Source organism: Papilio machaon, chromosome 8, assembly GCF_912999745.1.
Source record: "Papilio machaon chromosome 8, ilPapMach1.1, whole genome shotgun sequence".
Taxonomy (NCBI): Eukaryota; Metazoa; Arthropoda; class Insecta; order Lepidoptera; family Papilionidae; genus Papilio; species Papilio machaon.
Genome location: NC_059993.1, coordinates 2,386,047 through 2,410,863, shown reverse-complemented (window position 1 = coordinate 2,410,863; position 24,817 = coordinate 2,386,047). Strand labels below are relative to the sequence as shown.

At 34.6% G+C, this 24,817-nt stretch overlaps 1 protein-coding gene across 1 annotated transcript in view; it reads left to right on the top strand.

The window, feature by feature from the left end:
* Positions 1-24,542, top strand: part of LOC106720767 (mannosyl-oligosaccharide alpha-1,2-mannosidase IA) — a 65,537-nt gene extending 40,995 nt beyond the window's left edge. The window contains exons 2-10 of the mRNA XM_014515545.2: positions 19,112-19,330; positions 20,197-20,376; positions 20,995-21,097; positions 21,272-21,379; positions 21,670-21,897; positions 22,596-22,734; positions 23,112-23,256; positions 23,501-23,617; positions 24,272-24,542. Of these exons, the coding sequence (XP_014371031.1) occupies positions 19,112-19,330; positions 20,197-20,376; positions 20,995-21,097; positions 21,272-21,379; positions 21,670-21,897; positions 22,596-22,734; positions 23,112-23,256; positions 23,501-23,617; positions 24,272-24,424 (1,392 nt within the window). The 3' untranslated portion in view covers positions 24,425-24,542. The remainder of the gene's footprint in view (positions 1-19,111; positions 19,331-20,196; positions 20,377-20,994; positions 21,098-21,271; positions 21,380-21,669; positions 21,898-22,595; positions 22,735-23,111; positions 23,257-23,500; positions 23,618-24,271) is intronic.
* The last annotated feature ends 275 nt before the right edge of the window (positions 24,543-24,817 follow it).

Here is a 24,817-nt window from a genome sequence, read left to right as displayed (position 1 = left end):
GATGTTTTTCTGAAAAACAATTTCTTTAATAAGACCTCATTAATCCTATCATACCACATTTTAGATGCCTGTTTCAGCCCGTAGATGGCTTTGTTTAATTTATAAACCATTTGTTCTTTCCCTTTTACTTTAAAATTGTCCGGCTGTTCCATATAAACATTTTCCTCAAGATTACCATTTAAAAATGCAGTTTTCACATCTAGATGATCAATGCTCATATCATATTCTGCAGCAACAGCAAGTAGAGTTCTAATGGTGGAATGCCTCACTACTGGAGAGAATGTTTCCTCATAGTCTACTCCATATTTTTGAGTGTACCCTTTTGCTACAAGTCGAGCCTTGTATTTTAATAATTCCCCATTAAGCCCAGTCTTTCTTTTAAAAACCCACCTACACTTTATAGGTTTTTGACTTATAGGCCTTTCTACAAGTGTCCAACATTTATTTTTATTAAAAGATTCATACTCATCTGACATGGCTTTTCTCCAGTCAGCTGCCTCGGGACTGGATAGTGCTTCATCTGCAGTCTCTGGTTCATCATTGCTGCATAATTTCTTCACCAACAATGCAGAATGTTGCAATGTTTCAGTGTCTTCGTATGAAGAGTCTGTAGATAACTCCTCCAAGGTAGATTCACCTGGCAGATATGAGGGATCATCGGGAATATTTGACTCACATGAGTCATCTTGACTGTCCGAGTCATCAACTGTAATTGTGCTAATTCTGTTTCTTATCGTCTGGTCATCAGATGTCTCAGCAATCACAGTAGATGGCTCTGACGGTCTATTCGACAGCATTTGTTGTTCATTTTCATCCATTGATTGGGGAAAATGAACCACATCTACATCAACCTCAACATCACTATTGGGGTTATTAAATGAGACTATATTTAAATTATCATCATGTGACCTATACATATCCTTGTAAAAACGATTTTCCAAGAATAACACATCTCTAGCTTTAATATACTTGAATGAATTTGAAGGATCCAGCAGCCTGTAACCCTTCGTATTTTCACAGTAGCCGACAAAAATATATGGTTTAGATTTTGATTCTAACTTATTTTTGCGGTTATGTGAAACAGCATAACATAAACAACCAAAAATTCTTAAATGGCTTACGTTCACCTTTTTATTACTCCATTTCTCATCAGGGACGAGTCCAGCTACAGCCTTGGTTGGTGTTCTGTTCTTCAAGTATACAGCAGTGTTGACTGCCTCTGCCCAGAATTTGTTATCCAGCCCAGCATCGCGTAACATGCATCTTGTCTTCTCTACAATAGTCCTGTTAGCTCTTTCTGCCACACCATTTTGCTGTGGAGAATGTGGAACTGTTGTGTGATGCTTAATACCATCCTCTTTCAGGAACTTCTCTAATTTGGAATTAACAAATTCACCACCATTATCACTCCTAAGAATTTTTATTTTATGGTTAGTTTCCTTTTCAACCAACGCTTTAAAATCTCTGAAATGATAAAAAACCTCATCTTTTGTCTTTAGAAAATACACAAATGTTTTCCTAGTGTAATCGTCTATAAAAGTGAGAAAATATTTCGCTCCACCAAAAGAAGTACACGGCATAGGACCACACAAGTCTGTGTGTATCAGACCTAGGATTTCAGTAGCCCTACTATAAGACCTTTTAGGAAAAGATTGCCTAACCTGCTTACCTTCAATACAAGTTAAACAAGGAACGAAGCTATCAGAATTATATTTGATACCTGCGACCATACCTTTATTTAATAGTGCCATACTTCTTGAATTTAAGTGACCCAACCGTCTATGCCATGTTTCCTGGGATGCTTCCTTATTTACTACATCATTCTGAGGCTCTGATGTATGTACCTGATTATCTACAGTACTACAAAAAACAATATTATCACCCATTTCCTTACACAGAGACTGAACAATGACATCAAGTTGATACATGCCATTAATCAACGATGCAGTTGCCAAAACTTCATCATTATCAAATATTAAACATTTATTTTCATCAAAGACTACTTTATAACCTTTAGCGACTAAGGTGCTTACAGATAGTAAATTAGTTGTAAGATTAGGTACATGGTACACATTTTTAATTGTTCTAACACAATCTTTTAAATTTACTTTGACATTACCTTGACCTGACGCCCACAATTTCTCACCATTTGCAACAGTTACTTGTGATTGTTTGCTATTAACTAAATCAAACATAATACCTTTGTTGTTGCACATGTGAACCGTTGCACCACTGTCCACATACCATACATCACTCTGGATACATGCTGACAGTGCGGTCAACAGAGTTTTGTCATCCTTCTCCACCTTGTCCTTTGTCCCCGCTTTCTGGTCATCTTTGTTTTTCTTCTTCTTAGAATATTTTTTGCAATCTTTAATGAAATGTCCAGGCTTATTGCATCTGAAGCACTTGGGTAGCTTCTTGTTAGCTGTGGCCAAAGCCGTTACTTCCTCAGTCTTGTGGCCACGCCGCTCATACTCTTGTAGTAACTTGGCCTTAACATCATCGCTGCTCAACTTGGTACTTGAGTTCTCGAGGGCCATTATCAAGGGATCATAATCATCTGGTAGTCCACTTAGCATAACAATGGCCAAGAACTCATCGTCGAGTGGCTCTCCGATGTCTGTCAATTGTTGCGATAAATCCGTAAGTTTCAGTATGTAACCGTCCATACTGTCACTTCCACTGTATTTAGTGTTAAACAGTGATCGCATCAGGCCCAGCCTGCGAGATAAACCTTTACTCTCGTAGGTTTTGCTCAAGTTCGTCCACGCCTCTTTTGCATCTTTTGCGTTTCTTACGTGTGCAAACGCAGTAGAATTTACCGTTAAACTTATTCTGGCTAAAGCTTTGAGTGACTTTTTTGCATAGTCCGGGGCCTTTGAGTCTGCTTCTCCTTCGACGTATTCCCATAAGTCCTCTTGTATGAGAATCATTTTCATCAGAAATTTCCACGTTGAGTAATTTTCTGCTCCACGCAATTTCTCGATTGGTGTAGAAGTTACGCCGGCCGACATGATGGACGCCGCCAACACACAAAGCAATGGCGAACGGCGTTAACACAATTGCGTCACTCACGCAATATGTTTTATTGCACCAAAATATGTATTTAATCACGATGACTTTTTGCCCTGGGCCCATAACCTGATGGGTTATGCACAAATAAACGGTTGATGCACTTGAGTTAATTAGATTTATTAAGCAAGAACAAAAAATACATAAGCTAGCCACAGTTACCAAAAACGGAAGAGAAGGTTACAGTGTTGCAAGTATTTTTTTAAAATATTGCATAGACATTGTTGACACATAATAATTGCCAGTTGCAAGTCACAAATCATAAATGTCAAACACGAATATTTTATTGTTTGTTTACATTTCTAACAATATTACATTATAACTATAAATATAAGATTTACATTATATCTATAGCCAAAGAATTAAATTTCCTTCCCATTTATAATCGAATTTCGTATATCAAATTGTTACTATTAGAGCTATAATTTAGCACGCATTTAGGTTACTATGACAAGTTTTCGATTTAATTGCATTATGAGCGTAAAATGACATTTTATCAAAACAGGTAGGAAATAAACGTCCCCGACTATATTTATTCTGATTGTTATTATGAAAGTTCCCTTTAGCTCTGTAATATTAGTGGCACTATTTCTTCTCAAGGTCACAAAGAACTTTATTATTCAAGAAATTTATTTGTTCCAATGTATCAAAAGAAATGTTCAAAGCGCGTACAAATAGTTTACGATGTTTGCAGACGGAGAGTCCAATAAGAAGCGGCAGTAAATATGTGCGCAGTCAGCTTTTTATAACCCAACTGACAAGAGGGTAATGTTTTACGCGCTAAGATTGTTTTTATTTATGTGGGTTTGTATGTAAATTTTTGGTGACGTCAACATGGACTTAAATCTGAACAGAAAACTTAATTTCAGTAAAACTTAAACTAAACAAACTCATACATATATTGCACAGACATGCAGAATAACAGCTTCATGAATATGCGTCTGGCAGCCAACTCGTTCAATTATTTCACACTCAGCTGTGTTTAATTAAATAAGCTACATCTATATATTGTATTTTCAATTACATTGCACTAGTAGCTTCCACAATTCGATTGCCTGAGATTTAATTACGAGCATATAAATACTGGCAATGCAGACAAAAATGTCTTCTTGAAGGCCACAAGTGAAGTGACACTCTTTTATTTTTTAGTTTTTAATGTTCGTGAGACATGTTATAAGTAAAATGAAAGCGATGACATTTTTTGTACTTCGGCAGTGGAAAAATCCACGGTTACTTATAATTGCTAATATATTTATTAGTATTTCATTTATTTAATATATTGTTAGTATTTCATGATGAAAAAGATTTATATATTTGTTATTTTTAGTAACAGTATCTAAAATTCGTAATAAATTTCGTTCAAAAACTTTAAAAGCTTAGCATGTGACAGCGACTAGGAAGAAAATCCAATTACATTGAATCGTGCAATTCTTATTCCGCCTTTTCGTTGTGACTGCGGTCGCGTGGGGGCAGGACGGAGTCGGGAGCGAGCTGTCGTTAGGGTTCACCCATTGTAATTTGATTTTATTGTATCTTTTGACGACGAACAGGGAACACGATAATCTACGATCCTACGTGCTACATATTTTATAAGTGAACTAATGTATTTTGACGATTTACCTCCAGTTTTATTTCAGTTAGACATGAAACTGACAAAATGCAAAATGTACCTTGAAATAACTTTAAATGTGTGGAGTTTTAAAATGTAAAGATATAAGAAGAGAGACAGCTGGTGCACAAATCACCAGCTGTCTCTCTCCTTATTTTGTATTTAATTGAAAAATTTCTAAGTAAATATGCTTTATTAAATACCTTATTAATATGTTATCCTAGTTATATTAATCTAAATAAAAGAAAGTAAGTTCCACGTAGGGTAGTCTGTAATAACTTTTCTTTAATCAAGGCTCGTAAATAGGGCATCATGATCTGAGGGAGGCTTAGAAGTGTCAAGGATACAGGATAGTGCACAATTCAATCAAATCCGTGGCTCAGAAGCCTTATATTTCCACAAGTGGGCTACGCGGCCACCGCTTGTTAATACGCACTACATAAATCTATTAAACGCCATATATAATCTATACTAGATTTTCTAAATGGTTGTAAAATACACATTGACTATATCCGAATATTACAGTTGATTGACCTATACTACAATAGGTCAACTATATAAAGTACGAAGGAATATCAAATGAGATTTTTAATGTCTTTTTAACTTTACTAAAAGTTGAAGGGTAAGTACATTGTTCTGTTAAACAGAAAATTTCAACGGATCATATGGAAAACTTAAAATTTGTTTAAACTAAATGTTTATTGTAGGTTTATTACTTTATTGTTCAAAGTGATTTTCTTTTACAACAATAGCAAGTAATTATTTGATTTCAAAGTAGTCAAAAACCAAATAACGCCTCAATAGAATCATGCGGCATTTGGCAAATAAGACGTGGTTTCCTCAGCGTAGGCCTCGTTCTAGAGATAAATCACCGCGTAATCTAATATTTGTAACATTTTCCAAATGGAAGAGCTCAGGCAGAGCAGCCGCGGGCGATTATTTTTCTTCCCGTAGGGATTTGCAGGCAGAGAAAGATTTTCGGGCAGCGGGTGGTGGCAACGTAAATAATCGGCACCTAAAGAATTCAGATGTTGAGCCTCTTAATATATTACAAGGTCTTGGAAAATATATCGTCAGGACAGGAGGGTTTTAAGTGTGAGTTCTTTGAACTTAAGATATAGAGATCTTAAAAGTTTTAAGGTGAAAAAAGATTGCAATTGGTAGAGAAAATAGTAAATAGTCAACTTACAATTTACAAATACATAGCCAAAAACAACCGTACGAAAGTTGTTCAAATTATTACAGTTTAGTGTCGTTTTTATTTTTAATGACAATAAATGTAGTAGTTTTCTTCGAATTTTGTCAGTAACATTGAATACCCAAATCTTAATATAGCCATCTTGTCTTCTAAACTTAGTAGATTTTCTTTATTTATAATCAAAAATAAATTGAAAACCATAAATAAAGCTCTATAAACTTTAAAAATACTGAGTTTGGCGAGCGGAGAAATAAGCGTTCTGTAAATAGAAGCCTTAGTAGAGTTGAGCTGCGAGATTAAAGAGGTCTGAAAGCACCGGCGCGGCTCAGAAATGCGCCAGCGGGCTTAGACGCGCCTCAGTCCGCCTTCAATGCAAGTTTACACATAAGATAAACTACAGCTCACCATTTTTTATACCTCAACTGTCTTCAACTATATACAATGTAACTGCTGAACTAAGAATTTAATAATTTACTATTAGTGTTCTTATATATTTCAGCTTATAGGAATCTCTGATCAAAATATTCTCTCGAAACTTGGCGTTTCAAGGAAATTGCTTATCCAATTAAAATTTGTTTAATTTCATCCAAAATGTTATTGGTTGCGGTTGTCATTTGTCAAAGGTTGTTAAGGTGTGGTTCTTGTCACAGTTCTGACGTGATTATGATAAATGCACGATCACACTGCTCCACGGTTAAGCTGGCTTTATAAAAAAATATTTTACTTTAGTTCCATCAAATATCTAATAAAATCGAATGTTTTTTTTGAACTTTAGAAAACCGCGTATTAATTATTTTATCCTAATTAATTTAATTAAAAAGTTGTCACTCTTTTTTTTTTCAGGTAATTACCGATGTTATCAAACGATTGAAAAATATTCTGAAATTAAATGGTAACAATTATTTTTTCAATAATCGTATGTATATAGTGTTTATAAATAAATTAGATAACATTTTTGAAAGTAATAATACATCAATAAATTAACTCAATATAGTTTATAACAGTTCGTATATCAATCAATATGTAGTCAAGATTAATGTGGCGCCGTACAAGATTAATGACATGCATTACAAAACAATTGTTTACCAGAACTTATGAGAAGTTATCCCGTACTATATTACGATGACAAGATGCATACATACTATGGAGTTCCATTGTCACAACAAGTTTAAAATATTATTGTTCTTAATTTACGAAGGAAACTAAAATATAAATATGTTTTAAACATTCCAAATGATTCCGTTTCTATAAAAGTACAATAGTATTTTTTATAAAAGATTTTTCTTATTCCGAATGAACTAAAGAGTATCTTGTACAAACAAATAACGATAGAGAAAAGAGTCGGACGCAATTTACTAAATGAACCACAGCTTTATTTGTGGTCCAATAGTTTTTAAAAATCAAACCGGGATTGAGTACACTTTGACGGTTGATATTGCACTTTGTAGCTACCAGTCTAGAAGTGTACTTGTGTTTGAGGAGAGGCGACGCAATTATATTTCTATTTTATATTTTATGATTTTGTTTTAACTGATTTGCGATACGAATAAAACAACAGTGCCATCTAAAAGATGCTCGAAAGAAATAAAGGTAGAATAAAGCGTAAAATAGTACAAGTATCAAAATAATGTTTTTGCATATACATATTTATTTGCCTCACCCTGCATCCCTTAAAGACTCCCACACCTTATATATCGTATTATAGTACGGGTAACCAGTAACGGTAGTAAATCTGACGTTTTTAAGGATTGAATGACCGCGCATCGAGCGTCCTGAATGTCCGTATAAAAGCTTTGCTTCAAAATGTAAATTGAGAGTGGACTCCATCCGTCACGTCCCGGACATTTGCTATTTTGATTGTAAATGTTGTGTTTGTATGAATATCGGTGGAATGGACTAAAAAAACAATGTTTTATTTTTATTTGTTGAATAAAAAAATGAATAGATAAATGTATGGTACAATTTGGTAGAAATCATCAGGAGAGGACTGCCAAAACCGCTTGTTACAGTATTTTGATCAGAAGTCCCAAAATTTTTATAGTAATGAAATCATGTCCCTACAAGATGGCAAAAAAGTTATCGAAAAAAACATACTTTAGTTAAATGTAAATAAACTATATTAAAACCTTTTCTCCAATCTAATATGTATAGCAGATCAGAATAGTACATTAGGAAAAAATTGACCACGCCTTGTAAAATTATCTGGTGAGCATGGTCGCGGGATCGTGTGAGAACTATAATTCTGTCTTGGAGTAACCACACGACCGCGGCGTGCCCCAAGTAAGATTTCGTTGTATGATTAATGTTAGGAAATAAATTGTAACATTGTTTGAGATCGCGATACGAGCTGGAAATATAGCTGCTAACTTGTGATTTGTGTGGAATTGTAGTCGTAGTAAACATCCCATTTAGTATCTTTCGAACAAAGCGCAAGGAATGTTCCTAAGAGATTTCAGTAAAGATGTTACGAGTACTATAGCGCAAAACTACTTATTACGTTATATATATGTATATATATCTACAGTTTTTAATTCATATATCACAAGCTCTATTAAATAGGCTTTTCTGTGATTGAAATTTCCTAAAGATAAACTTTGTGTGCTTTCTGAATGAAAGCTCCTCAACTGTTAATATTAATCTCTCTTAAACGCTTCATATGATGAACCAATATAAATAAAGAAATTGTACGTAATTAAATTCCTTGGACACATAATAACAGTGATAGAGATATGAGAACTTTATGCATTTAGTGATTACTGTTATGAACTAACTGGACAGTTTGCGTAATGCCTATATTTGTATTCTAACGTCTACTTCAGTAGCGCCCAGTTAAGTTCTATCGCAACGTCTCGCCGTCGGCCGGCACGTTACTTTGTAAAACTTGGGCCGTTTAAAGCCCGCCTTACAAAAGTTTCCGCTCACGTTTTATTGCTAAAGTTGTCTAGGGGGTATAACGCGCACACACTGAACTTGACAAAAGGCCTTTGTCACATTTTTAGATTTAGATGTTGGAACTTTGACAATTTTTTCTCTGCACTTATAGTTGAAAGTCCTACGTTACGTTTCTTACATCCCAGATAGGTCAATACGATGTTCTGACATCTCTTGCTCTACCCCTAACAACTAGCAACTAAGAGAAAATTGATGTCGAGCACCATTGATTTACGTTTTCTCAGTGTATGATTCTGTTTGGCGCATCAATCGATCTTCTACCAATCTTATGAATTCATAAGCAATACGCAAAATAACAAAGCAGCTTCCAAATCAGATTTAACATAGTTAGGTCAGGAAAACAGGTGAACAAAGAGGCAGGATTCTTATTATTTTACTAGTTGCATTATCGTCCACATAGCTACTGTTAATTTACTCGAATAGAGATGTCACTATAAATATTGAGGCAAGAAACGTTCTCGCGAGGTCTACTCGGGCAATAACAGTAAATCTATTTGAAACTCGGATTTAGGTGCTCGCAAATTGCTGCAACCGGCTTAATTACTTGCCGAGATTAGTTTTAACATTAAAAACATGTTTCTTGGTTTACCAACATAAATTTAGTCGTGGTGAGGCTTTTGTATTTTTTTGAACTCTTAAACTCTCGGAATTTATATTTGATATCAAAATCACTAGACGTATAATGAGGTCTACATAGCTTTGCCTCCTTGAAAAGTCCTACATAAATAAAAGTAAGGAATAGTTATATAATACGTAGTATATACAACATAGTTTAAGTTAAAAAGAAATGCTTAATAGCAGACAACATATGCGCCATTGCTGACAAGTCTAGACTCATTAGGCTCTAAAAATATGCGCACATTATTTTTGTACCTTTTTAGCGTCTAGTTTTTTTACTACATGCGGTAAGGCTAGTAGTTTTGGAGGCAAATTAGATTTTTTTTTCAAATATCTTCCTTGCGAAAACCTGAGTACTAGGAATACATAACGACAAAGAGAGCCAATAATGCATCTGATCAGGATCTGATAGCGTATCTCTTTTCAATTATTTGCTTTGATTTTCTCGTTGTGATATCATATTGCACATTGTCGTCTGGCCGCCGCATCTGTCCGCTCGGAATTCAAGATTAAATAACTGTTTGCGGAGAGAAGCTTCACGTGCACACTGCGTCTTTGTAGGCCAAGTTAATTGCGTTTCAATCCAAACTTTTTAATGTCCGCTTTTATACGGAGATAGATTTTAGATCTTTAAACATAAATTTTTAACATCCCATCTTTATTAAGAATATTGGTTTCGATTTTATCCCAATGCAAATCTATCTTTTCTTAACTCTACGAAAATGAAAAAAGTCTGACGTGATATTTTTATTAGGAATTGGTTTAAATTATAATTAGCTAAAGTTATACGTTAGTCTCAGAACTTCATTAGGGAATTATACCAAAGTAACAAACAAAAATCCTTTGATGAACTTACTGGATATAGTCTCAATAGTATATTATAAAAGTCTTTCAAACATTATGAAAGGCTTTTACAAACTTTCATAAAATTTACAGTTAAAGGTAGGTTTTATTGCGTCGCAATCAGGAGTGGGTTTTGAGTGTTGTTTTGAACGATTTCCGACGCCCGCCGTCTACAAAAATAAAAATTACAAAAGTGAGTGCTATTTCAAGTTTCCTGACTGTTTCAACCTGAATATTTTACGGGCTTTGTTTTTTTTTATTTTGGAAATTTATATTTACTGCTTTAAGCCTTGATATTGCCGCAATAATTTAATTTGAATCCAATTTTTTTAAAACTACTCGGATTATTTACTAGTTACAACTTTAACTATTTTAAAGTACTGTACTACGCATGTTATACGTAAAATACAAATTCCATGTACATATGTGCATGTATATATGTGTATAAAGTATATAAAGGCAGTACGCTGTAACATTCGGGCGACGCCCGGGGACATCTGAGAATAGTTCGCCTGTAATAGTTTGTTTAATATTTCCTCTGTATCGAAGCACGAGCGTATTCAAAGGCGATGTTAGTTGAAATGAAACAGCTGTGCCCCTTTTACATACGAGTACAAGTATATTATGTAAAAAGCGTTCTCTGTAATAGTTTGAGAATTGGGAAACAGGGTTGTGAATTTGAAAATGTTCGTATTACTTATTCTACTAGTTTATAACGATTTTACGTTAGTAGAGTACAGTGTCATTAAAAGCCAAGTCTTATCACGTTAACGTTCCGTCTCCCGAAATGGTGAAAAGTGGATTGCGGAGGTTCATTTGGCCACATCAAATGGACGTCCGTGATCTCTGCCTACCCCTCTGGATTACAGGCGTGAGTTGTGTTTTTGTTCTAATCATGACTAACTGTATGATGTTATAAAGTTGACTTACTATCTATGTTGGAACTTAAAAAAGTAAAATTTTATTATTAATAACAAAATAATGAAACAATTCGGCTACATAAAAAGGTAAATTGTTAAACCATAGTAGTAATGAAGTGAACGCGACCCTTAAAGTTTTTCTTTTGATAGCAGTTTTTTCAAGAGTACGTTCACGAAGTTCCTTTGAAGCGTATTTTGCTCTCGAAATTTTCATCGCATACAAACTTGATTACAAGTGAATGTACACATAAGTAGCGTTCGAAAATAATTATACGTTTTATCTGAGGTATAACGTATCATATTCATTAAGCGTCGAGATGTCATATACAAAGTATAAATAAGTAAAATTCAAAACTTCCCCTGATTCTTTACTATTTCTCCGTTTCGATTTACAAAAAAGAAAAGTGAAAGCATTGAAATTTCATTTTCATTTCCATTTTATGTAACGAAAAGAGGCAGCAATTTATTCTACTTTCATAATACAATAGGAGAGAAGTACAGCTTAGAATAATTGTTTGTGGCTTTGATTATGCATCCGGCCTTGTCTGCGAACCACCGGCCGCAGTCTACAGATATTACTACCATACCACATTGACCTACGAAAGAGGAGCGGAACCGGAACACGAATTCCGTAGCGTACCCGCGCACCCAATTGCGTAGCGAGTCTATATGAATGATTTAGCTGGACAAAAAATTAAAGTCAAACGGCGCTTTGTATATGTGTTCATTTCAAGGGCAAACCGAAGATGTTTCGAATTCTGACAAAAAATTTAACTTTTCTCGAAACAAAAACGGATCCGTTTTCTTTTCGCATTTGTTGTTCTTGTTTTGTTCCGTTTATTGTCTGAACAGTCACCAACCACGTTGAAACTAGACAATAATTCCCCTACTCCTACCTCGGCAGTCTGCACGGGACAAGCTCAAACAAAAGTAGGCCCGCCATTGTGGCTCGCTCATTTGCAAAAAGCCGCGCGTCCATCTTCGCTTTCCACGGCTCTTTAACGTATCAAAACCTTGCATGACAAACCATACCTATTTAGAAGGATTGCTTCTTTGTTATACTATAAGAAGACAGTTTGGAAGTTTAAAAGTTTTTTTAATATTACACACCGTGTACATAGCAAAATAATGACTTTAATGCTTTCATAGTAATACATTAGGTATTAATAATGTTAAAAGTGACAAGATTTAATGGATAAAAATACTCGATAGAAACACAAATACATAAGACTGTCTTTCTCTTTAATTTTCAATCTCTATGTCGTAGTCGAAGGACGCGAGGTAAGGTTCCTAAATCAATGTTGTAAGGCGTGAAACGCGCACTCTATCAAACTTACGACGGCCCAACAATAAAGAGAAATGTGTCGTCCGATGTAGGCAATCCCACAGAGGTATTGTGCTGGCCTCTTTTGTTACATATATGCACAAGTGGACAAAGGAAGTGTTTTTGAGATACATTCGCAACATACTGTTGTCATTATGATTTGAAATATAGATTTTACTTCATATTTTAATAACTAAATGCATTTTAAAATCTATTTCCTTCAGTAATGTTCCGTGGTTTTACACATGTTTAATTGTAGAATTTAAACATAGGGTAATTCAAGACAATAATCGTAGGTTTCTGAGACCAAAATCGCCGTTTAAAACATATTTCTATCTTTGTTTTGTCAAAGGTAAATTTGGTCTCAGAAATCGCAATAAACTTTTTTTGTGAACCAACCTGGTAACCGCTGGTAAGCTTTTACATACATTGTTTTAGTTAACATTACTATTTGAAAATAATAGTCTTATATTCTATGCCATTACTAAAATTACTATCTTCGTATACAGTAATCGTCACGCAATCGAGCAACATGGGATTGCGTGTCTAATGTTGTCCTTGAGCTTTTGTAAATAGGATGCGCAGGCAAATGGACTGACTTAACAATAAGACAGAACACGAACACACATTGCGACGATACCAACAAAATAAAAAAAATTATAACATCCACTTAATAAAATGCTCTAGAAACAACATTTTAGACTTGATATTATATAAAACATGTATACAATTAGTCTGTGTCTTAATAATTGGCCTTTTCCTTCCATACTTTTGAACCATAAAACAATTCTGAGAATTGCAATTGGTAATTAAATGATCAGCAGCAAGAGGAAGCACTTAATTTTGTGTTATATGCTTCTATTAGTTTTATTGTGCCATTTATGTAGTTGAGGAATTTCATGAACTTGTTAAATTACTTAAATACAAATAAAAGATTGAAATATTTAATATTAAGATAGTTGATTTCAAATCATAGAATTATTAATTTATTATAACTACTGTGCGCAAACCAATCCGCATGATATGCAAATAACTGAGCGGCATGTTCCTCATTACGCGGTGACAATAAAATCCCTTGCGACTGTAAAGTTAATAATAACCTGTCATGAGACTTAAGTAGCAAATATAAAAGCTTTATATTGATTTTATAGTTTATTATTAATACATAATAATAAACCCCACATTTAAATATACTTTGTTCATTTTATGATTTAATGTTTAAACTAAAATAAAGCTGTACGTGTGCTTTGGTTCCTATGCTTTTGTTTGACATCTTAGACTTACTTCACCGAGTACTGTTTGCATAGCTTTACAGTTTATGTTTTATTACTTAAAAAAATGTGAATTTTTATTCGATTTGTAGAAACTTTTCACAATTAATGTATTCGCTCTAAATATAATAGTTTTATAATGATTATGAAATAAAAAACGACTAAACAAATAATAACATTAAACTGAGTATGAAATGTTGAACAAAAAACAGTTATGTGACCATCGTTAGACAGGTCTGCAGTAATATAACCTCTCAGGCTTGCACTATAACGATATACCTACAGAGAACTTGAGCGTTGAATTTCCTCAGCCACTTTATTAGCAGCGCAGAGATTAGTTCCCGCAGCGTATTGCTCGCGCCGACATACTCATTTAATGGCCGAGACAATTACTTTCCCAGATAAATGCTCTCTTCCCGCTATAAAGAGCAATGAATGAGGACAAAAATATTTATCTGAACAAGACCAGTGACAGAGGCAGATGTTACTCAAAATTATACTAATGATCATCTATCTAAAGTCAAATCTACAACCTAATTGATGTGCTGTGCATTTTATATCATGTTTTCAGACTAACCTGTTAATAATAATTAAATAAAAAACTTGAAAAAGTATATTGTTTTTAAACGTAGATAAATTGAAAATTCAATCGTTTTTAAAGCTTAGGGAATTGCATTCTAATGTACTTAGGGCCGGAGTGGCAATACGCACTAGCGTACGATTACCCACAGAACTCCCTCGAGTGCCTACTTAAGTCTCATTCTAAGTCATCTAAGAAGGCGACTCGTACCTTTAATGATCCTCTACGAGTCGCACGTGACTGTCATCTGTTGCTTTGCCTTCAAACCATAGAACGGCTTTGTATTTTTTATTATGTGGCGAATAAAAAACAAATTTAGAGACATTTTTGCGTATGGGTATATTATTTTTGACAGTTTTATAGTCCGCAGTAGCATTAGCTGCTGAACGAATAATCCGTTCGACCCAAGCAAACCGACCTGAAAGAAAACGCGTCCACTGAAAGTGTTGACATGCTACGTCCGATGACTGTATTTTTTATTATAATTTCAACAATAATTCAATAATAGTACTTTGTATTTCAATAGAGGCGTGAATTTAAACATTTATTAGTACAATCAAGAGAATTGAGTTATTATTTTAGCCTAATGTAATTAAAGAAGACAGTCTTTTATATTTTTAATACAATGAAAAGAGTCAACACGCCAAGTTTCCGGTGTTGGAGCTGACAACAAACAGGCGCTAAACAAATTATTTTTCTTCCTGTCCGACGTCGCGTCGTGTCGTAACCTACAAATTCAATATACTTTATCACAATGCTGAACTTTCTCGCCCCCTCTGTTTACCAGACTTAACTTGGCACTTATAATTTTCATTGTAAAAGAAAATTTTAATTTCCAATTCTATTACATCGAACAATGTTTCAATTAGAAATATTTACACCTTAGACGTGTTATTTGGAACGTAAACAATTTATTGTAAAACCTTTTTCTAGATTTGAGTCTCGAAATCCTATTTCAGTGTATCCTCTTATACCTAGAGTTGTTAATGCTGCCGTAAAATATCTAGTAGTGCTCCTGCAGCTGAAAGCGATCCTCTGAAATAAAATACAGTCCGCCAGTGACACACTTCTAACGTATTATAACAAATGTAACGATATTACGCCACTCCTCTTTCCTATTATCTTTCGATAACCTTATACTATTATGGAAGAAATCAAATTAATCATCTGAAGATCTAACTTTAACAACGCACGTCGTTATCAACATGCTCCTTTCTCTATGGAGGGTCGGCACAGTCTATACTACACTTCCATAATTTTTTTTACATCATAACTTGGCAAACGAATTCGACAAAATAGCGACATCTCTTTTAGTCATACTCATTTTTTTATTGACATAATTTTTTTGTAAATATTAAATATTTATGTTACAAGTTTACCTAAAAATACCAACTTGTTTCAAAATGTATTCTACTTATGACCTTATGACCTAAATAATCAGCAGCAATACTGATAAATAGAAGACGGTTGACTGCACGTGATTGTAATAATTTTGAAGTATATATATATCTCGTTGTTTTACTCACAATTTAAAGATATATGTGGACTTTGGCAATCATGATTTAGGAATCAAAGTAGCTAGAAATCTGGTATCCTATACATTAGCTGGGTTTAGTTTGAACGTTTCGAACGTTTTATTGCAAAACATATTAGTTCCCAGCGATTAATTTCCTTTCTATAATTATTTCCGAACTGTAGCTGTTTAAAAGTTTTACAAATAGTAGCACATATTTACTATATCTTTTGCTGGTTAGTGTATTAATCAATCTCTTTTATGAATTTAGAAATTCTTGAGAAATTATATAGTTACTAGCTGTCGCCCGCGACTCCGTTCGCGCGCAGTTAAAAAAAACTTAGTAGCGGTATGAAAAATAGATGTTATCCGATTCTCAGACCTAACCAATTTTATATATTAGATTGATTTTAAGTAAAGAAAGATATTTTTCATATTTTATACAAAGTCTCAGAATAATTCTGATTTGAAATATAAAGAAATATTTTTTTATTATATTGAATTGTTTGTAACTCGATTGTGGGTAAAGTTGTGTCCACTTGGGTTAAAGTTTATCGCAGTGTTGGGAAATCGCGCGGCATTATCTAATTGCAAACATCAACTTTAGGTCTGAAGTTTGCGTGATTTACATATTTTTATATCAAAGAGAATCATAAGTGAGTTTTGTTTTTAAAACGAGATAACTTTGAATACTTACGCTTTTGGGAATTTAAGTAAAATAAATATTTAACTACGTTTATTTTTCTGTTTTATTGTACTTTCGTTCTCTGTGGGGCGTTTCGTTAAAGATCACGGTACTGCAGGTCCACGGTTATTTGTTAAAGAGGCGAAAAAAAATTTTACTCTAAAAAAAATGACATGAAATAATCTAATATTACACTTTATTTCTGTAAAAATATTTGTGTAATGTATCAAAACTTCCATACTTATAAATTATAATCTTATAACAAGGAATACCGTAGTTGGTTAGCAACGTCTCATACTCATAGTATGTTTTACATCGCATACGGAGACGAATAGTCGCTCTGACCGGTCGCGCTCTAGAGAAATTGTACTTCTTAATATAAATCTAGTACTTTTAGCTATGAAAAACTAATTTTAAAATTCTTTCCTCCTTTAAGAATTTAAATCAAGATAATAAAGAGGATTATTTGTGTGATATAATTTTGAAAAAACGTATATAAAGTGAAAAATAAAAAGTTGAAAGAAAAATAACTAAAATATATTCCTTATCGGTGATTTTAGTAACAACAATGCGCAAGTTAGTTCGTTTGGTTTTGTTAAGTGCTGCGATTTTAATTGCGATTGTTCTAATAAGTCATATGGATAGGGATAGACCTGAAAGTACTATTCATCCAGCCGCTAGGTTAGCCCGGGAGATACCGGAATTCGAAAATCAAATAACAAATGAGCCTGGTACCAATGGAATTGTGGAGAAACGACAACAAGTTGTTCAGGTATGGAAAAAAAGTAAATGTACAATATTAATAGAACTATTAACTGCCAGTCATTTAATGTTACTAATATTATAAATGCGAATGTTTGCATGGATGGATGTTTGTTTGTTAGAAAGTATCTCCAAAACGGCTGTATGTATCTCGCTGAAATTTGGCAAAGATGTAGAATATATTCTGGAAGAACACATAGGCTACTTAAATAAGTTGTTTTTTTTTCTTCAAATTGCGCGGAGTCGCGGGCGACAGCTAGAGGTTACTAAAACATACCTTACTGTGTGAAAATATTATACTCATACTAATTCCTTAGTAAGTGTCTCCCTTAGTGACCAATTATTACTCTGAGTGTATAAATATGATAATTTAATTGTTATGTCTCGCATGTCATAAACAGCTTTGTGGCAAAGCCTTGTGTTGCATTTTGCGGTTTTAAGAAGTACCGCAAGATGAAATACTATTTATAACGTATCTATTTTTCAAATTTGTTTTATCTCTGTAGTGTTATCTTCAAGCTATTATTTATTGTCATAGATTATATTCTAAATAGAATCTATATTTATGCTATATATTGCAAAATGAATATCTATTTGTATTAAGTTTGTCAGATTTTCAAATGACCCCTAATTGGCCCCACAATTTAATACAACCGGCTATTACAAAGTTATACATATTATGGCCGTATAGTAGGTTCATATTATCCTCAATGGCGAAACATACTATTCTTTATCGCTCATTCTCCAATGACTTGATTTAAAAACTATGAGTCATGTTATTCGATATTTCTATGAAAAATATTGGATGTATAAGAGTATTGCTGGTTTTCAGGTTTTTAAGAGAAACGTTTTAGAAATAATATTTCGTATTCGTTAAAAAACATATTCCCTTAAAAATTACTAAAGCGATAAACTATTGTTTTACGAGTTTAATTCCTTTCCGATTACGTCAAGCGTTTCTTTTTACTCGGTTCTTTCAATAACTATATTCCGCAACCAATAGCGATTGTTCAACATTTTTACAGAAGACTTACATATAAAAATCCTACAAACAAGTAACGGCTGCCACAAAAGAAACAAAAGCTTATTCCCTCTTTTTATTCGTGTTATTTTTATGTGCAAAATTGGACGCCTTTATTTAACCTGAGTTAAATAAAGCGCGGTCTTTAATAGTTAAATTTAGTTTCCTCTAGTTTTGAAACTCGTCCATCGTTTTGCAAGTCACGGGCGTACTCGTCTGAAAGTTGTCGCAGCCTAATAATTAATGGGCTATAGGAAAGTCCGATATCCTTTCATTAGCGTTGTCGCCCCCGGGGAGCCAAGATTAAAACTTTACCCCCGGGTAACCGACGCGCTGCGGCATTTTACAGACAGATTTTTAATATGCCTTTGAAACTCAATAGCGCGGCTCTTTGAAATATGTTTTAACGAGAAAATTACTTTATTGCCGCTTTTAAAAAACACGCCTTTTAATTTTCATCTAGACTTTAACGGTATTTACTATGTTATTACTATCTATTACCAATGGCGATAGCCGATTTGTAACTGTTCTAGTTTTATGTAGAAAAACCTAACTCCTCAGTTGACGCTGCTTGTAAAAACATAGGGGTAAAAGCAAGTTACTGGTACATTCAGGTTCGCAACATGTTCTACATAGAGGGCGTCCATTATAGGACTTCTTAAGTAAGGCCCAACCATTCTGGGTGCCACCATTAGTGTAAATAACTTGGAACATAATCTAACATTTATTTTTATTTCCAGATGATGCGTCACGCGTGGAACAACTACAAGCTATACGCATGGGGCAAGAACGAACTGAAGCCAATATCGAAACGCGCGCACCTGTCGAGCGTGTTTGGCGCCGGGGATCTCGGCGTGTCCATTGTCGACGGTCTTGACACCTTGTACCTTATGGGTCTTACCGACGAGTTTAAGGAAGGAAGGGATTGGGTTGCTGAACATCTTCACTTCGCTGATATTGTGAGTTCAATTTTCCACTATACTAGTATAGTTACGCTAGTAGACTCGTATTTCTACGAACAGTATCTGTACCGTTTCTATTAGCTTTAAGATTGCTTGACTGAACATATGCATCAAATTTTTTAAAATTATACGATATCATAGACAATATTACAACTGAGGTGGCCAACTTAATTAGACCAAATATCTATTGTTTGTGAACAAAAACCCTGTGCAATCTATCAATTACAAACTTCTTGAAGTCTTGAAACAGTATACTTCGTACAAAATTATTATATTTTATTAAAAAGTAAATCATAAAATTGCCATTTATTCTCAGTAAATATCTAGGTAATTTTATTAGTGCGAACATTGCGTCTGAGCATCTCACGCTACGTTGTTTTACGTATTTATATTTTTGCCTTGCTATGATGGACTGAAATAATAGTTACGATCGACCGGTTGTCCATCTCTGGTATACAACAATTAATTAGGAGTAGAGTCATCACAACCATTCATTATTGTTTTATTTAATATTATGTGAATGTTTGTTAATTGGTCAATCATAACAATGACTTTTATTTCCACGCTGACCTCATTAATTAAAAAAAGAGTCGCTGATTACGCATGTATGCCATAGAAACATTTTTTAAAGCTTGCGAATGAAAGAGTAATTGTTGTCTAGAACATTATTTTTCTATCTAGTTTTTTTAAGGTCTGTTACTAAAGTAAGGCCAACCAAGTTAAAATACTATGTACCGCTTTAATGATTATGTGTAACTCATATTCCTAACAGTTTATCACCGTTCTACTTTTCTTGTGTTATTTAAAATATTTTTAGTAGCAAAAACTTCGGTTATCTAACATGTACAATTGTTTTTTTCCAGGACACGGACCTGTCAGTATTCGAGACGACTATCCGATTCGTTGGCGGTCTGCTGTCTTGCTACGCGCTGACTGGTGACGTGGTGTTCAGGGACAAGGCGGCCGAGGTGGCTGATGCGTTGCTGCCCGCCTTCGACACCCCCACCGGTGTACCATTCTCACTCATCAACCCGTCCACTAAGGTATGTCGAACGGTACTATAAAGTTAACATTATGCAGGCTTATGATGATTAGTGTCGCATGTATGTGAAAGAAAATGTCAGGAGAAACTGCGAGTGGAAAAAATCCAACCCATCTTTTTACGTCCCGGCCGTCCTAAAATTATATTTAGCGTTTATTTTGCAAAATTGCCGTATAGCCGATGAAACTGAATCTAATTGCAATTTCGCACCATACGAAGGCCACTCTCGTAAACAATAAGTTTTTTTCTTTTGTTATTCGTAAAACTAATAATACTAAGTTGAACTTCATTATGACCTTATCATAACTATTTGGTGCCTTCCCAATTTAGATGAAGTTGAAGTATTTAACATCGTGGAATATTCGTTAATTAAACACTCGCCCTGAATGTTAATGACTTGATCTTTGCGGCAGCTTTTGACGATAGTTAACTGGATTTGTGGATTGTTAGGCTTTTTCAAGCGAGATCGATAATAGACTGTTGAAGTATTTAAATTGCGAATTGACGTAAAGAGTTACATCCAAGAGATGTTATGAGATGTAACACTTTTCCTCGGAAGGGTAGATTTATGTGTGTTAAAATGATGTTGAATATTGACAGGAATGTTTGTGTATTCTAGGCTAGCCGACAGTATCACTGGGCAGGACCTAACAGTATACTCTCAGAAATTGGGACTTTGCACATGGAGTTCTCATATCTCAGTGATGTAACTGGTCGTGATGGTAAGACGTTTATTTCTTTATATGATTAAAAACAATAAATTATTCGTATCTAATGTTTAAAACAGAACTTTAACATCCAACAGTTATTAATATTGGTAGCAGGAGTCCTAAAGTGGCTTTTGTATTTTTTATCGGAGACTTATGTGATCGGTGTCTAATGATATAATGAAATAGTTTACAGAAAGAAAGTGGATCGTATCCGTGATGTGCTGTACAACATTGAGAAGCCCGGAGACCTCTACCCCAACTACATCAACCCTCGCACCGGACAATGGGGACAGAGTGAGTACGGTTCTAATTTTATATCTGTCATGTATTTCAAATACTATCTATTTTATATATTTTATATACATTATAACATATCGAATGCTCTTTATTTCTGGTCTCAGATTTCCGTATGAAATTTTCTTTTCCGGAAAATACAGTATAATCTTTTATGTGATGTATTTTATATGAATGTGTTCGGTTTAAATATAGAATCTAACTAAACTTCATACAGAACTTTTACTATTGTGTTTCAACTCGCCGACAGCGCCATCTAGCGGTGATTTGCTATTACGTTTGCGTTACAGAACACATGTCTCTGGGCGCGCTCGGCGACTCGTTCTACGAGTACTTGCTGAAGTCATGGCTGGTGTCGGGGCGAGCAGACGAGCAGGCTCGCGAGATGTTCGACGTCGCCATGCAGGCCGCGCTCGACAAGATGCTGCGCGTCTCGCCCAATGGACTCTCCTACCTCGCGGAGCTTAAATACGGTCGTGTATTAGAGGAAAAGATGGATCACCTTTCGTGCTTTGCCGGTACGTTGGAAATTTTATCTATTAACTAGATTTTCCTCGCGACTTTTTTATATTATAAGGTGACAAGCGGCGACATGAATTCGCCGGAATGGCGAAGCGATCGCTGCCCATTAGACATTGCAGATGCGTTGCCTACTCTCAATCGACGAAGGAGGAGATGCACAAAAAGATAATATTTAACCTTCCTATTCATCTTCTCCTCAAAGCCGCCTCCCCATCTCCTTTCCTTATAAACAAGGGTGGGAAGGGAAAGAGAACTAAAATTGGGCCTTCGGCACCTAGTAACTAGTAGCCCTTATGCTAGGCTGTTTTCTAGACGATGTTCTACATCTATGTCAAAGTTTTAGCAAGATCCCTTGAGCCGTTATGGAGACATCTTTTAAAATATCCATCCAAACATCAAAACTTTCACATCTTATATACCTATATATAAAAGAAAGTCGTGTTAGTTACACTATAACTCAAGATCGGCTGAATCGATTTGACTGAAAATTGGTGGGCAGGTAGCTTAAAACTAGGAAACGGACATAGGATAATTTTCATCCCGTTTTCTATTTTTTATTCCGCGCGGACGGAATCGCGGGTAAAAGCTAGTTTATAGTATTGTTAAGATGCTATTGACGTATGGTTTTGTAGTTTTGCCTGTACAGAAAAATATCTGAAATGATAACAGTTGTAAATGTGTGTCTGTGTTGCAGGCGGTATGTTCGGTCTGGCGTCAGCGACGTTGGAGAACTCTCAGGCGGAGCGCTACATGGAGGTGGCGCGACGTCTGACACACACTTGTCACGAGAGCTACGCGCGCGCTGACACCAAGCTGGGACCTGACGCATTCAAGTGACAATACATACTGTTTTACTATTACTTTTACAGACGGACTCTATAATAAAACTAAACTAGATAGATAGAAAAAAATATCTAGTGTTTAGGATTAGTAATTTTTCTACTTTTTTCATATCGAGGGGTGAAAGGCTATTTGTTTTAAGCGACATTTTTTGCGATATTGACTTATATATATATATTCAGAATTAGGGAATTTTTCTGATTCTGAATTTATATACATATATATATGTCAATACATACATATATACATATATATATACAAAAAATGTCGCTTAAAACAAATAGCCTTTCACCCCTCGATACAAAGGTAGGAGATCCTTTAGAATCGAAAATTATTTTGAAAGATATGTAAACAAGTTGTGTATATTCAGGTTCTCTGGTGCTGCGGAGGCGCGCGCTCAGAAGAGCAACGAGAAGATGTTCCTGCTGCGGCCCGAGACCTTCGAGAGCTACTTCATTATGTGGCGACTCACTAAGGACCAGAAATACCGCGATTGGGGCTGGGAGGCTGTACAGGTAACATAGTGTAACACATACAGTGACACAAGATTTCTTTGTAAAAGTAAAAAAGCCAGATAGGTCTGTAGATGTTAAAACATAATCGAATATTTTAACTTTGTTAATTATGTTACTATTACTAAATTAACACAAAAAACATGAATTACAATATTTTATACATGTACCTTTTTGTTTGAAACTACCCGCATCTAAATTTGAGTCGCTATTAAGTACTCTTGCACTTAATAAATGTGTGATACAGGCGTTGGAGAAGCATTGCCGTGTGGATGGAGGATACACAGGCCTCATGAATGTGTACCACAAGAAGCCGCAAGGTGACGATGTGCAGCAGAGCTACTTCCTCGCTGAAACACTCAAGGTGAACAATCTCAAACTAACACAAATACTAGTTATAAAATAATAAGTACTAGCTTTTACCCGCGACTCCGTCCGCGCGGAATAAAAAATAGAAAACGGGGTAAAAATTATCCTATGTCCGTTTCCTGGTTCTAAGCTACCTCCCCATCAATTTTCAGCTAAATCAGTTCGACCGATCTTGAGTTATAAATAGTGTAACTAACACGACTTTCTTTTATATATATATAGATAAGATGTATTGTTTATTCCAAGACATATTCTGAACGAACTAAGATTACTATTTCTCAGCATAAATGTGTGTAAAATCTATGCAATTTCGGTTGCTCTTAAACTAGGTGGTTATTTAGGTACCAATTTGCCGGATTTTTTTTATAAGGGAAATTGAAATGAATGACGGAGAATAGGACGCATAGGAAGGGAAAATATTCTGTTTCTGTGTATCCTCTTCCCTGTCAATTAAAGATAGGTAATGCATAACAATTGCGAATGTTTATATGTAGCGGTTATTCGCTTTTTCGGCGAATTAAAGTGGTTGTTTGGTTTTTTGACAAAAAAATGTGTTCTTTTAGCATGTCCAAAGAACTGAAGTATAAATAAAAAATAGTGAAAACCATTCTCAATAAAATTATTATAATTTGTTTTTTTTTTCTTTCAGTACTTATACCTGTTGTTCTCCGATGACACCCTGATACCTCTAGACGAGTGGGTGTTCAATACGGAGGCACATCCACTACCTGTCAAGGGGAAGAACCCTCTGTACCGGGCCGCGGACAAACCTGAACATGTCAAAGATGAAAATCAAATATAAAAACAATGATGTCATCAATTTGTGACAATTTATCACTGCCCTGTAAATATGTGGGTATGTTTTAGTGTCAAGTTATTCGATCCTTTTTTTTTTGTACCAAATTCCATCACAATTAATGTTTTTTTCAGTTCGAATTATTTAGCATTTATTTCAAAACTTAATTTTACATTTTGTAGCTGTTTCAAGTTTAGATTAATATTTGCATATTTGAATATTTGGTGATTAAAAATATGTTATTTCTACAATAAAAGTGATATTATAGTTTATTAAAGGAAAAAACCTTTTTAGATAATAAGAACAATATTAAATGTTCACTTAATTATCACTTTGATTTACTGATTTACGATTTATGTAAAAGTTACAATATTAAAAATAAAAATAATATTGTTTTTA